Source organism: Rana temporaria, chromosome 2 (assembly GCF_905171775.1).
Source record: "Rana temporaria chromosome 2, aRanTem1.1, whole genome shotgun sequence".
Classification (NCBI taxonomy): Eukaryota; Metazoa; Chordata; class Amphibia; order Anura; family Ranidae; genus Rana; species Rana temporaria.
Window position 1 is genome coordinate 71227138 of NC_053490.1, and position 14781 is coordinate 71241918.

At 43.8% G+C, this 14781-nt stretch overlaps 1 protein-coding gene across 2 annotated transcripts in view; it reads right to left on the reverse strand.

The window, feature by feature from the left end:
• COG6 (component of oligomeric golgi complex 6) overlaps positions 1 to 14781 on the reverse strand; it is a 195289-nt gene that overhangs the window by 58267 nt on the left and 122241 nt on the right. For both annotated transcript variants that reach the window (XM_040340358.1, XM_040340359.1), the window contains exons 9-10: positions 3480 to 3608; positions 2448 to 2539 (exon numbers count right to left, since the gene is read on the reverse strand). In XM_040340358.1, coding sequence (XP_040196292.1) covers positions 2448 to 2539; positions 3480 to 3608 — 221 coding nt within the window. The remainder of the gene's footprint in view (positions 1 to 2447; positions 2540 to 3479; positions 3609 to 14781) is intronic.

Sequence of the window (14781 nt, forward strand, 5' to 3'; positions counted from 1 at the left end):
GATGGGCACACATGGGCGGCACTGATGGGCACACATGGGCGGCACTGATGGGCACACATGGGCGGCACTGATGGGCACTCATGGGCAGCACAGATGGGCACTCATGGGCAGCACAGATGGGCACTCATGGGCAGCACAGATGGGCACTCATGGGTGGCACTGATGGATATTTATGGGTGTCACAGATGGGCACTGATAGGTGGGCACTGGGCATGGATGGGCACTGTGGGGTGGCACTGATGGACACTGTGGGGTGGCACTGATGGACACTGGGGTGGCACTGATGGACACTGGGGTGGCACTGATGGACACTGTGGGGCAGCACTGATCTACCCATGTTGCCAGTTATTTGTGGGCACTGATTGGCATGTTTTTTTTTTAAAAGCTTTTTTTTTTTTTTCAATCCTTTTTTTTTATTTATTTGCCCTTCCCTGTCAGGAGAGCCGCCAATCGGCTCTCCTCTACTCGCGTCTGTCAGACGCGAGTGAGGAAGAGCCATCAACGGCTCTTCCTGTTTACATCATGATCAGCCGTGGTTGGACACGGCTGGTCACGTGGTAAAGAGTCTCCGCCGGAGGCTCTTTACCGAGATCGGAGATGCAGGGTGTCAGACTGACACCCCACATCACCGATCGCCGCGCTGCACGCCTCCACAGGCGCGCGCGGCATTAAATCCTGCAGGACGTCCATGGACGTCCAGTCAGGATTTCAAAACCACTTCCCGGACGTAAATCGGCCATAGGCCGGGCGGGAAGTGGTTAATTAAAGTGGTTGTAAAAGTTTATTTTTTTATCTTAATGCCATCCTATGCATTGGCTCCTGCTGCTGTCATTTAAAACCTCTAAACAGAGAGCAGGAGATGGAGCTGAGCCGGGCTGTGTGTGTGAATAGATGTAAACAGGCCAGCACAAGTGCCCCCATAGGAAGCGATTTGCTATGGCGGTACTCAGCAGTAGGGAGGAGCCAGGAGCGCTGGTGGGGGACCCCAGAAGAGAAGGATGGGGCAGCTCAGTGCAAAAACCATTGTATGGAGCAGGAAAGTATGATGTTCTCATCCTGGGAAGAAGTCTTGACAACGAAACAAGTTGGAAGTGACGTGGTTTACGCGCATTGGAAGTGCCGCAGTGGCCATTTTAGTAATGGTAACAAAATGTTTTTTCACCAAATGTTCATAGATTTTAAATAAATATGATTTTTATAAGGATTTACTGCACTTGGCCTTTGCATGATATCTTTTGCATGGGAGCCCTGGAAAGAAGATGACGTGAAGAAGGGCAACTGTTGGAAGTTGATGATTTATTTGGAAAGTGATTTAGGCAGCACCAATCTGGTAAGGTGCATAAAGGGATACTTTTACACATTTGCATGTGGATCACTTAACCACCTCCCGTCTAGGCTATAGGAAAATGACGGCTACAGCGTAGACTAACATTGCTGGGAGGGCGTCTATTGATGTCCTCCCGTGATTGCGCTTCCTGTGTGCCCCCTGCAGCAAGCTTTGACAGGGATCCTTCGTCTTTCGGGGGGGGGAAAGAGCCAATCACAGCGGCTCTTTACCATGTGACCAGCTGTGTCTAATCACAGCTAATCACAGTGTAAACAGGTTATCAGCAAACCTCTCTTAATGCTGAAATATTCCAATAGGGAACACAGACAGACATTTGGACCTGACAGAGAGAGCCGAACCCTTCCTCACTCTACCCAGAACGACAGAAAACTATGGGCCAGATTCACGTAGAATCGCGGTGGCGTAACGTATCGTAGATACGTTACACTGCCGCAAGTTTTCATCGCAAGTGCCTGATTCAAAAAGCACTTGCGTGAAAACTTACGCCGGCGGCCTCCGGCGTAAGCCCGCGTAATTCAAAGGGGCGTGTGCCATTTAAATTAGGCGCGCTCCCGCGCCGGACCTACTGCGCATGCTCCGTTTTGAAATTCCCGCCGTGCTTTGCGCGAAGTGACGTCATTTTTTCGAACGGCGACCTGCATAGCGTACTTTCGTATTCCCGGACGTCTTACGCAAGAACAAAAAAAAATTAAATTTCGACGCGGGAACGACGCCCATACTTTATACAGCACATACGTCTGCTGTGTAAAGTTAGGGCAGCTAAAACGACGACTAACTTTGCGACGGGAAACTAGACTAGCAGCGACATAGCGAACGCGAAAAACCATCGTGGATCGCGGTAACTACTAATTTGCATACCGACGCTGGTTTACGACGCAAACTCCCCCCAACGGCGGCCGAGGTATTGCATCCTAAGATCCGACAGTGTAATTCAATTACACCTGTCGGATCTTAGGGCTAACTATGCGTAACTGATTCTATGAATCAGTCGCATAGTTAGGAAGACCCTAAAACAGAGATACGACGGCGTATCAGGAGATACGCCGTTGTATCTCTTTTGTGAATCTGGGCCAAAGTATTTAAGTATTTTCAGTCTCACCTTGGATGTTGACTTGCTTCAGAAGAGATTCCAAGTGCTCCTTCTCTGATGCAGTAGCCTGATGAAGCCACGCCAACATATCCCCAACATACCTTTTTTAATAGAGGAAAAAATAGTTACACTCTACATCAAACATACAACATGTGACAAAGATCTTGCCATGTTTTCCCTAGATCCTATTCACTGGCATTCTCTACCTTCTGCTCACCTATCAATCTACCAGTTGTCCATCTCTCTCTTTGTTTCACCTTTAGCTAACACTCCCTTTCACAGAATTCGGTGTGCTATAGGTAATGGCCCGGATTCAGGTAGAAATTTTTGCCCTGCGCCCCCGCAAATTTACCGCGCTGCCCTTGATTTACGCCGATCGTAGAGCGCATGCTCCGTCGGGAAACTTTCCCGACGTGCATTGCGGCAAATGACGTCGCAAGGACGTCATTTGCTTCAAAGTGAACGTGAATGGCGTCCAGCGCCATTCACGAATCACTTACGCAAACTACGTAAATTTTAAATTTCGCAACGTGGGAACGACGGGTATACGTAACATTGGCTGCCCCTAATAGCAGGGGCAGCCTTACGCGAAAACCGCCGTACGAAAAAGACGTAAACTGCGTACGCAGGGCTCGCGTAACGTTGTGAATCGGCGTTAGTATGCAATTTGCATACTATACGCAGAGCACAACGGGAACGCCACCTAGCGGCCATCGCAAGAATGCAGCCTAAGATATGCAGGCATAAGAGCCTTATGCCGCGCATATCTTAGGCTGCAGTCGGCGTAACAAGGTTCCTGAATCAGGAGCATTCGTTACGCCGGGGCAATTGAGCAATTGCGCTGTGTAACTATGGTTACACAGGCGCAATTGCTTCTTGAATCCGGGCCAATGTGCGTTTTTGGAGGAGAAGGGCAAAACTTTCGAGTAATTGAAGGTGGGCTTGCGCTGAGATTTTCGAAAAGCTAGTATGTATTGTATCACATCATGATTTGAATGCAGGTATACATGTTTGTTGATAGTAACGATATTCTTCAAATACCTCAATGGATCATGAGAATGCATCTCAATAGGTCTGGGGGTTCCACCAGGCCCACCTCTGGTGAGTGCATCAATAAATCCACGCACCACGGCACTCCTCCTTGCTGTTCCAAATTCATCCAATGTGTATCTGCCAACAAGATAAAATGTTGAAGGGTTAGTCAAAATGTCCTTCAAACACTTCTCAACTACCCAGAGTATATAAGTCTTGAACAAACCCACATCTCTCTGATAGTATGAAAGTATACAGCTTCTGTTTTAAGGGGATTCGGAGCACGCTCATACTAAAAAGTTTAGGTCCAAGAGTAAGCACTAAGTCATTTTTTTGAACGGCGACGCACGTAGCGTAATTCCGTATTCCCGGACAGCTTATGCAAACAACGTTATTTTTTAAATTTCGACGCGGGAACGACGGGCATACTTTACACAGCAATACGATTGCTGTGTAAAGTTAAGGCACCAAAAAAAACGACTAACTTTGCGACGGGAAACTAGACTAGCGGCAACGTAGTGAATGCGAAAAACCGTCGGGGATCGCCGTAACTCCTAATTTGCATACCCCACGCTGGTTTACGACGCGAACTCCCCCCAGCGGCGGCCGCGGTATTGCATCTTAAGATCCGACAGTGTAAAACAATTACACCTGTCGGATCTTATGGATATCTATGCGTAACTGGTTCTATGAATCAGTCGCATAGATAGAAACAGAGCTACGACGGCGTATCAGGAGATACGCTGTCGTATTTCTTTTGTGAATCTGGCCCATAGTACTTCTCATTCTGCCAGATCAGTTTTATGTTCGTAAAAGAGAAATATCCAAAATCTGTTCAAGGTACGGGGGGTGTGTAAATCTGTTATACATAACAAAACTACACTGTCACTTATTGGCTATTTAAAGCAAAGTGACAGTGTTTGTGTAAAGCCCAGCCCCTGACCACTTTAGTCTTACCTCTCCAGCACTGCCCTCTTCTTCTTTGGCCACCACTGCAAATTACCCAGTTCTTCTGTGTGTGGGGGAGCATGTGGCCTCCTCTCATGATGCAGTTTTATATGATGGTGGGGTTGAGGTCACTGTTTCCTACAAGCTCCAGAGTTGAGCATTTTAGAGCACAGGAGTGAGGAGTATAAAGCAGCTGGGAATAGGCTGGGGATAGGCTTTCCACAGACATGGTCACTTTGCCCTGAAGGGCCAAGATGACAGTGTTGGTTTAATGCACCTTAAATAAGTCTAAAAATGAATAATGTCTCAATCAAATCACAATTAACGTGTTTTTTTTTTTAAATGTAATGTATTTACTGCTAAAAAACACTGGGCCAGATTCACGTAGAATCGCCCTACGCTGCGGTGGCGTAACGTATTACATTTACGTTACACTGCCGCAAGTTTTCAGCGTAAGTGCTTGATTCACAAAGCACTTGCCTGTAAACTTGCGGCGGCGTAGCGCCCGGCGCAAGCCCGCCTAATTCAAATGGGGCGGGGACCATTTAAATTTGGCGCGTTCCCGCGCCGAATGTACTGCGCAAGCTCCTTCCTTAAAATTTTCCGACGTGCATTGCGCTAAATGACGTCGCAAGGACGTCATTGGTTTCGACGTTAACGTAAATGGCGTCCATTCACGGACGACTTACGCAAACGACGTGAAATTTAAAATTTCGACGCGGGAACGACGGTCATACTTAACATTGGCTAGACCACCTAGAGGGAAGCTTTAGTTTTACGCGGCGTATCTCTACAAAAACAACGTAAAGTTACAGCGACGGGCAAAGCGGACGTTTGTGAATCGGCGTAACTAGTCATTTGCATATTCTACGCAGACCGCAATGGAATCGCCACCTAGCGGCCGGCCAAGAATTGCAGCCTAAGATCCGACGGTGTAAGTCACTTACACCTGTCGGATCTTAGGGCTATCTATGCGTAACCTGATTCTATGAATCAGGCGCATAGATACGACAATCGTATCTCAGAGATACGACGGCGTATCAGGAGATACGCCGTTGTATCTCTTTTGTGAATCTGGCCCACTGTGCCCAGCTGCTGCAGCTCTTTATCACACTTCCTCTATTTACTGGAGTCTCTGAGAACAGCTGAAGTCATTGGCTCCGGCTGCTGTCTGTCAAATCCAGTGAGGAAGGAGTCGGAATCCAGTGAGGAGGGAGTGCACTGTATGCGTCTATGAACACACACAGCCTGGCTCAGGAATGTGAATGCACAAGTGACCTCTCAGCACACCGCTTGCTGAGGGGGTACTCAGAGAAGAGAAAGGATGGAGACTGCTGGCGGGGGGGGGGAGCCCTCAAGCTGTTGCGAAACTACAAGTCCCATCATGCCTCTGCCTGTGGGAATCATGCTTGTAACTGTCAGTCTTGCAATGCCTCATGGGACTTGTAGTTTCACAACAGCTGGAGGACCGCCAGTTTGAGACCCCTGGTTTAAACAAAGATGGCCTTGCCCACTCCCTTCACTGAGTTATGCCGCGTACACACGATCATTTTTCGGGTTGTAAAAAAATCAGTTTTTCAGCCTCTAGAAAAAACAAAGTTTTTTTCAACTTCATCATTAAAACGACGTTGCCTACACACACACGATAGTGAAAAAAAAATGCTCTAGCAAAGCGCGGTGACGTACAACACGTACAAAGGCACTCTAAAGGGGAAGTTCCATGCGGATGATGCCACGCTTGGGGCTGCTTTAGCTGATTTTCTGTTAGTAAAAGACGATTCACGCTTTTCTGTCTGTTACAGCGTGATGAATGTGCTTACTCCATTACGAATGGTAGTTTTACCAGAACGAGCGCTCCCGCCTCATAACTTCTGAGCATGCGCGGGTTTTTAACGTAGTTTTAGCCCACACACGATCATTTTTTACAACCCGAAAAACTACATCGTTTAAAACGTCGTTAAAAAATGCAGCATGTTTGAATTTTTTTTTGTCGTTTTTCAGAACCTGAAAAATGATGTGAAGCCCACACACGATCATTTTAAATGACATTTTTTTAAAACAATGTTTTTTTCATGCCGAAAAATGATCGTGTGTACGCGGCATAAGGGTTCACTGCCTCTGGTAAGCCTCCTTTTCAATGATCGGTGGTGGATTTCTTTACTGCACTTCATTTGGAATATTGCGAGTACCACTATTTTTTCACATTGAATTCGTTTTGATCAGCATTTATTCATCAGAGACTTTTATTCATTATATTTAGTGTTCATTATTGTTATCTCTTTCCACTGATGCACTTATTATTCATTTGGGTGTTTTTTTTTTTGTTTAAAGCGCTATACTTTTGTTTGTCTTGTTTTTCCACCTTTGTCTATAGGTAGTGTTAGCTGCTTACTTAAGCAGATTTTTTTGCCATTTGTTACCATTCTGCAGCATATTAACCACTTGTCGACCAGGCCATAGACAAAATGACATCCTGGCCTGCAAGTACAATTACCAGGGTTATGGCTGCAGCAATATGACATAACCCTGGTATTGTTTTTTCAGCCGGCGATTCTCTACAAGATAAAAGTGGTCCATGTGACGAATTTAGAAGTGCTCCCTCCTGCGGCTTTTCGGGCTTACTTGACCGATAGGTGAAGCCCAGGGCCCACCTGGAGCTGCCGGTGGCTTGCAATAGAGATAAGTTAAGGCAAGATGGCCTCCGCTCATCTATATGGCCTTGGAGGACCAGAGTGACGTCATGACATCACTTCTGGTTCCTCCGGCGCGTAAACAAGGCTTTTTCTGGAGGGGGATAGCAGCGCTGGTATGAGAGTGTGTAATTTTGTTTGCAATTGCTTATGGATACTCTGTATTGTCTCATATCCTTATTCGGCTTTGTGTAATTCCCATGACCTGTATTCATTTTGTGGATGTGATCTATAACCACTTCCCGACGGCCGCATGTATATGTACGTCCACAATATGGCACGTACAGGCAAATGGGCGTACATGTAGGTCCTTGCCTTTCCGCGTGTCGGGGGTCCGATCGGGACTCTTCCCGGTACATACGGCGGTCGGTAACCCGCAGGGAGCGATCTGGGACGAGGGCGCGGCTATTAGTTTCTAGCCGCCCCCTCGCGATCGCTCCCCGGAGCTGAAGAACGGGGAGAGCCGTGTGTAAACACGGCTTCCCCGTGCTTCACTGTGGCGGCGTATCGATCGAGTGATCCCTTATATAAGGGAGACTCGATCGATGACGTCAGTCCTACAGCCACACCCCCCTACAGTTGTAAACACACACTAGGTGTACCCTAACTCCTACAGCGCCCCCTGTGGTTAACTCCCAAACTGCAACTGTCATTTTCACAATAAAGAATGCAATTTAAATGCATTTTTTGCTGTGAAAATGACAATGGTCCCAAAAATGTGTCAAAATTGTCCGAAGTGTCCGCCATAATGTCGCAGTCATGAAAAAAAATCCCTGATCGCCGCCATTAGTAGTAAAAAAAAAAAAAAATTAATAAAAATGCAATAAAACTACCCCCTATTTTGTAAACGCTATAAATTTTTCGCAAACCAATCGATAAACGCTTATTGCGATTTTATTTTACTAAAAATAGGTCGAAGAATACGTATCGGCCTAAACTGAGGGAAATTTTTTTTTTTATATATGTTTTTGGGGGATATTTATTATAACAAAAAGTAAAAAATATTGAATTTTTTTCAAAATTTTCGCTTTATTTTTGTTTATAGAGCAAAAAATAAAAACCGCAGAGGTGATCAAATACCACCAAAAGAAAGCTCTATTTGTGGGGAAAAAAGGACGCCAATTTTGTTTGGGAGCCACGTCGCACGACCGCGCAATTGTCTGTTAAAGTGACGCAGTGCCGAATCGCAAAACCTGGCCTGGGCATTAAGCTGCCTAAAGGTCCGGGGCTTAAGTGGATAATCTTTTTCTATTTTTGTAATAATTCTATTTAAATGTTTATGCAAAATCATAAATAAACACCTCATAAAAAAAATCAATAATAAATAAAAATACACCAGTGCACACTGTAGGCAGTGGTAACAGCATTTTTACATAGCTTTTCCTTCCTTAGACTGGTACTCTTTATGATGAAATCATGAAATATATCAAGTGCACTGGTGTTTCTTTTTTCTCCAACTTGAGCTTACATTTAGCTACACTGGATTTATTTGCTGCACAAATCAACGTTATTTATAGTTTGAAAATGAATAAAAACAAAAAGTACATTAAAAATGGCCTTGGAACAAAAATGATAGCTTTTAGCAAGATCTCTGCAATTTCATCGAATATGAAAAGGTTGTAAGGTAAGGTGTTACACCAATTTTACAAATTTCAGATGTTTTTTATGCGTGGAGCAGAATGACAATAAAAACTGATATTTTTCAATCGTTGTGTTTTTTTTTTTTTAGAAGTCAAAGAGGGAGTGAAAAAGTGTCGACAGTAAATCCATTTGTGCTTTTATCGCATAACAAGGACAGGCCAAATTACTCACATCATCTCCCTGGTAATTCCACCACTTATCTATCCATTGTGAAGTACCTTTATAAACAAGAGAATTTGCCCAACATGAACCCCAGTTTATAAGCGTCATCACAATTGTAGGTTCTCAAACCACTTTTGACATTTTGATGATAAGTTTTAAAAGGGCCAAAATGATGGTTTCAAATGAAAGATGGGAATCATGGAGTCACCACTTAGTCACCTGGATCAAAGAACGTACTTGTTAGTTCAGGAATAGTTGACACAATACAATGTTGGATGCCACCAAATGTTTTGGGGGCATCTCACATTCAGTAATTCCATAACTGTGCAGACATAAAAAAAATATATATATATATATATATCTTCAGTGTACTATGAAATTATGGTTAAGTGGCTTAATTTACTATTCTTCAAGTACAAGATTCTGCTATTGATCAACAAAAAAACATTTTGGCCCAGATTCACGTACAAGAGCGCATCTTTGTGCAGGCGTAACGTATTCTATTTACCTTACGCCTCCGCAACTTTGACAGGCAAGTGCATATTCACAAACCAAAGTTGCGGCGGCGTAGCGTAGATAGGCCGGCGTAAGCCCGCCTAATTTAAATGTGGAAGATGTGGGCGTGTGATATGTAAATTTAGTGTGACCCCACGTAAATGACGCTTTTTACGAACGGCGCATGCGCCGTCCGTGAAAGTATCCCAGTGCGCATGCTCCAAATTAACCTGCACAAAGCCAATGCTTTCGACGTGAACGTAAATGACGCCCAGCCCTATTCGCGAACGACTTACGCAAACGACGTAAAACTTGAAAAATTTGACGCTGTTCCGACGTCCATACCTAACATTGGTAGCCTCATAGAGCAGGGGTAACTTTACGCCGGAAAAAGCCTTACGTAAACGGCGTATCTGTACTGTGACGGCCGGGCGTACGTTCGTGAATAGGCGTATCTAGCTTATTTACATATTTCTAGGCATAAAGGCGTAAATATGCAGTTAAGATACGACGGTGTAGGAGACTTACGCTGGTCGTATCCTATACATATGTGTGTGTGTCTGTGTGTGTCTGTGTGTGTATGTATGAACAATAAAGACGTATTCGTTAACCACTTCCCGCCGGCCCGACGACTTTTTTTAAGCGCTATAACTTTTACGCAAACCAATCACTATACGCTTATTGCGGGGTTTTTTTACCAAAAATATGTAGAAGAATACGTATCGGCCTAAAATTGGATATTTATTATAGCAAAAAGTAAAAAAAATGTTTTTTTTCACAATTGTCGCTCTATTTTTGTTTATATCGCAAAAAATAAAAACCGCAGAGGTGATCAAATACCACCAAAAGAAAGCTCTATTTGTGGGGAAAAAAGGATGTAAATTTTGTTTAGGAGTCACGTCGCAAGACCGTGCAATTGTCATTCAAAGCGTCACAGTGCTGAAAGCGGAAATTTCGCCTGGGTAGGAAGGGGGTATATGTGCCCAGTAAGCAAGTAGTTAAGGTGAACCTGTCATCAAACTTAAAGCACCCTTAAAAACACGTCATCTCGGGTGTTTAGGTGATGGTACCAATATTACAATTATTTGTCTCTACTATGCCAATACTCTCTTACAATAGTTTTCTATAACAAAAAATGTATACGGTCCTTTAAACACTTACTGTCCAGGGCCGAAAGAAGCCGAGCGCCGGTGCGCAGGCGCCGTATAGAGCTGCACCAACGTTCGGCTTCTTTTGGCAACTCGTGACGCGCAGTATGCGACGGTCGGAGGCCTGTCAATCAATTAGGAACGCCCAGTCCCGCAGAAGACATACCCGGAAGCGGCGGTGAAAATACGGTATGTACGAGGGGGGGGGGGGGGGGGGGGGGCGAAAAACAGCTGATTGTCATTAGGACAACTCGGCTGAATGTAATGTTAAAAATTTATTTTTGGGTGAACCCCCACTTTAAAGGGGTACTAAGGCTATAAATGCAGCTATGGTCATGTAACGACCACTTGCTGACAAAACATAAATATTTTATATATATGTGTGTGTGTGTGTGTGTGTGTGTCAGCAGTGGTTAAGGTGATTCTAAAGTTTAATAAATAAATAAAAATAACAACCATGTTATACTTACCTGCTCTGTGCAATGGTTTTGCACAGAGTAGCACGATCCTCTTCTTTTTGGGTTCCCCACTTGCCAGGGGGTGCTCGAGCAGGTTCGCTTTCAAGCCATGTTCCTGTGAATGTCCATTCATACACAGAGCGTGGCTTGGCCCCACCCTCTCCTCATTGGCTCCCTGTCTGCGATTGACAGCAGCAGGAGCCAATGTCTCCCACTGCTGTGTGAGCCAATGAGGGAAGAGAGACCCAGGAGAGCCACTGCTCTCATGCACATTGCTGGATTGAGATTGGGTTCAGTTAAGTATTGGGGGGGCTGGGGAGGATGCTTAGAATACATTAAGGTAAAACAATGTTCTGCCTTTAGAACCACTTTAAACAAATAGAAAATCAGTTTACATTTTTGAACATTTATCAGCCTATTTAACTACTTCAATACAGAGCACTTTCACCCCCTTTCCTGCCCAGGCCAATTTTCAGCTTTCAGCGCTGTCGCATTTTGAATGACAATTGCGCGGTCATGTAACACTGTACCCAAACAAAATTCTTATAATTTTTTTCCCACAAATAGTGCTTTCTCTTATTATATTTTGCGCTACAAATATAAAAAAAGACAGCAAATTATGAAATAAACTTTTTTCTTCATTCCCATTACAAAACGTTGTAAATAAGTATGTTTTCTCCTTCACTGAAGAGTACTGATAAGCAGCACTGATAGATGGCACTGATAGATGGCACTAATAGGCAGCACTAATCAGGAGGCATTGTCAGGCATCACAGATGGGCACAAAGTGCCATCCCTAATTGGTACTGATTGGCATCCCTGGTGGTCTCCAGTGGGCATCCTCAATGGGTCTGCACTAATAATCAATGCACAGATTATCAGCGCAGACTCCTTGTCAGGGGAGAAACTGATCGACTCTCTTCTACTCACACCTGTCAGTGCGAATAGAGAAAAAGCCAATAAACAGCACTTTCTGGTTACCATGTGATGAGCTGTGATTGGAAACAGCTCATCACATGGTAAAGAGTCTATGTCATAGGCTCTTTAACTAGATCGGAGTTGCCGTGTGTCAGACTGACACACCACCGATCCCCACGCATGCGCACGCACACGCTGCTGGACGTCATATGACGCCCAGTCAGGATAATACAACTGCTTTTCGGCCGTCACTTTGCTATATGGCGGACGGGAAGTGGTTAAAAAACAAAACACAGAGCAAGGTTTTTTATAAAAACAGCAGACCAAATAAACCCCAATATGTCTTTGAAAGTACCGTAATTATCGCGGTATAGCGCGCTCCCGCGTATACCGCGCACCCCTAAAGTTGCCCCGAATCCTGTGGAAAAAAAGTTTTTTTTGTACTTACAGTTTTGGTGTCTTGCGCGGCGTCCATCGGCGGCTTCGGGTGTCCTCTTTGTCGGGTCTGGCGTCCTTCTGCGGCGTCCTCGCGTCCTCCCCGCTTGTTTCCCGCGCCGAGTTTGAATACTGCGCCGACATATACAGAGCACAGTACACTCGTGTATTGTCGGCAACTCTCGCGCTGACGTCCTGTACGTCCAGGACGTGAGCGCGGAAGGAGCCGAGACTGCCCGACTATACCCGAGTGTACTGCGCTCGGTATATGTCGGCGCAGTATTCAAGCTCGGCGCGGGAAAGCGGGTATCGGCGTATACCGCGCACCCACGATTTTGCCCTGATTTTTAGGGCAAAAAAGTGCGCGGTATACGCCGATAAATACGGTATATAAAGTATACAAGTGTACCCGCTATCAAGATACAATGACACAGCAGAGAAGATTCCCCCATATACCTCAAATATGTGAATGGGGGAATCGGGGAATTGCAGGCAAATAAAAAAATATTCCTTGCAGTTGGGCTGTGCTTTTTCTGCAAGGGTTAATTGCTTATTTATGTCAAGGGGAACAATAAAAAGGAGACCCCCCTAGAGTAATAACATCATCAAGACCAGAGCAGGGTCCATAAGCCTGTTCTGGATGCGAGGATGTCGAGGGACAGACCACCACCAGATCATGGGGAGCTCAGGGTCAGGTAAGCAAAACCTTTTCTGCATTGCCCTGGACAAAACAAGCAATTAAGCCTCGCAATGTGGGCCACAGCCCCACGGGAAGGGCTATGTTTTGTATTTGCCCAGGGTTGGTATTGAACATTACAGAACAAGTCCAGTTAAATTTCAAACATTTTTTACTAGCTTTACAATGACCTGGATAAATGAAAGCTTTCGCAGTTATAAATTCAATCAACCGTTTAACACTTACCTAGGGCAAAATCACTTACTGATGCATGCTCCAGGCTAGTCACACACCCATGAGCGCAAATAATTTCTAAGAATAAAACTTTCTAATGTCCTCAGACCTTGAAAACGCCATCCAAAGACACAATTATGAGCACATACAACATTTCTGCTTCGAAAAAAACATGACATTTCCTCAAAATACTATGAAGAATGACAATATGGACACATCTTTAACACATAAATGTATTTATATAAATTGTATAAATGTAAACTATGCAAACAGTTCTAGATTCAGTCTAATTAGTTTAGATATGAATTATGTTTTTACTAAATGGCTACCCGTGGTAAGGTTCAGCATTGCATGCCTATTACTGCGCAAGGACAGTATGTTATATAACTTGTGACAACTACATTATGTTACTGACACCTAGTGGCCACAAGATGTACAAGCTAGAACTTTTTTTTGTATGTTTCTTTGTAAAGAACATGCACAGTCCTAATTATTATTTCTATTATTATTATTTAGGTACTAGCGCCGTCAATTTACGCAGCGTTTTACATATACAATGTACATTCACATCAGTCACATAATGAGCTAATGACTTATTTTGTACTCCTCTGAAGTTCCTTTATCATTGTTTAAATGTCGTTTTCTGCCTTTTTTGTGGTTTGCAAGAAATAAGTAATTTCCAGGGGCACTTTTTCTTCTCTTTATGCTTTAAAGTAGAACAGTGGCCAAGGTATATAGACAGTCAAATACTAACATATATAATTGCCAAATTCAGTTGTATGTAATGCACAAGCCTCATAAAGTAAATAAGAAAGTAAAAAAAAAAAAAGAAAAAAAAAAAGAGTAATTAATTGTCCCACCAGGGATATCCCAAAAAAAGATCACCTCCTACTTGAACACCATTGGATTGAAATGAGAGATGATACCGCTCTAAAAACTGCTGATCCCTTGGCTTTGCTTCCGTCCCACTAAACCAAAAAGGTGCTGGCTATGCACAGGTGCATTGAATAGAAGAAGATCCTGGACTGCCGCATTCCTTACAACAATGTCTTTATTGTACAAATGAAATCCCAAAAACAACCAAAGCGAGTAAGCATCATATGATGTGAAACATGTCAGCCACATTTTTCCTGTTGTTCACTTCATTTTGACTGCATCACTTTGGTTGTTTTTTTGATTTCATTTGTACAATAAAGACATCGTTTTAAGGAGTGCGGCAGTCCAGGATCTTCTTCTAACCATTGGATTAAAAGGAAGAATAAATAGTAAAAAAAAAAAAAAGTTTGAATTTATTTAAAGCTTCATAAAAATAAAGAAAACTATTTAGAGAAAACAAAAAAACGTACAGATCATCAGTTTAGAATTAACCATTAATAATGACCCTAGAATTATTGCGCTTACTCCGGTACTCATGGCAATATCTAATATGTTTAGCACAATCGTCACTTTTATATATATATCAACAACAAATGCGTTTACATATGTATGTGTGTATGCGGGGGGAGG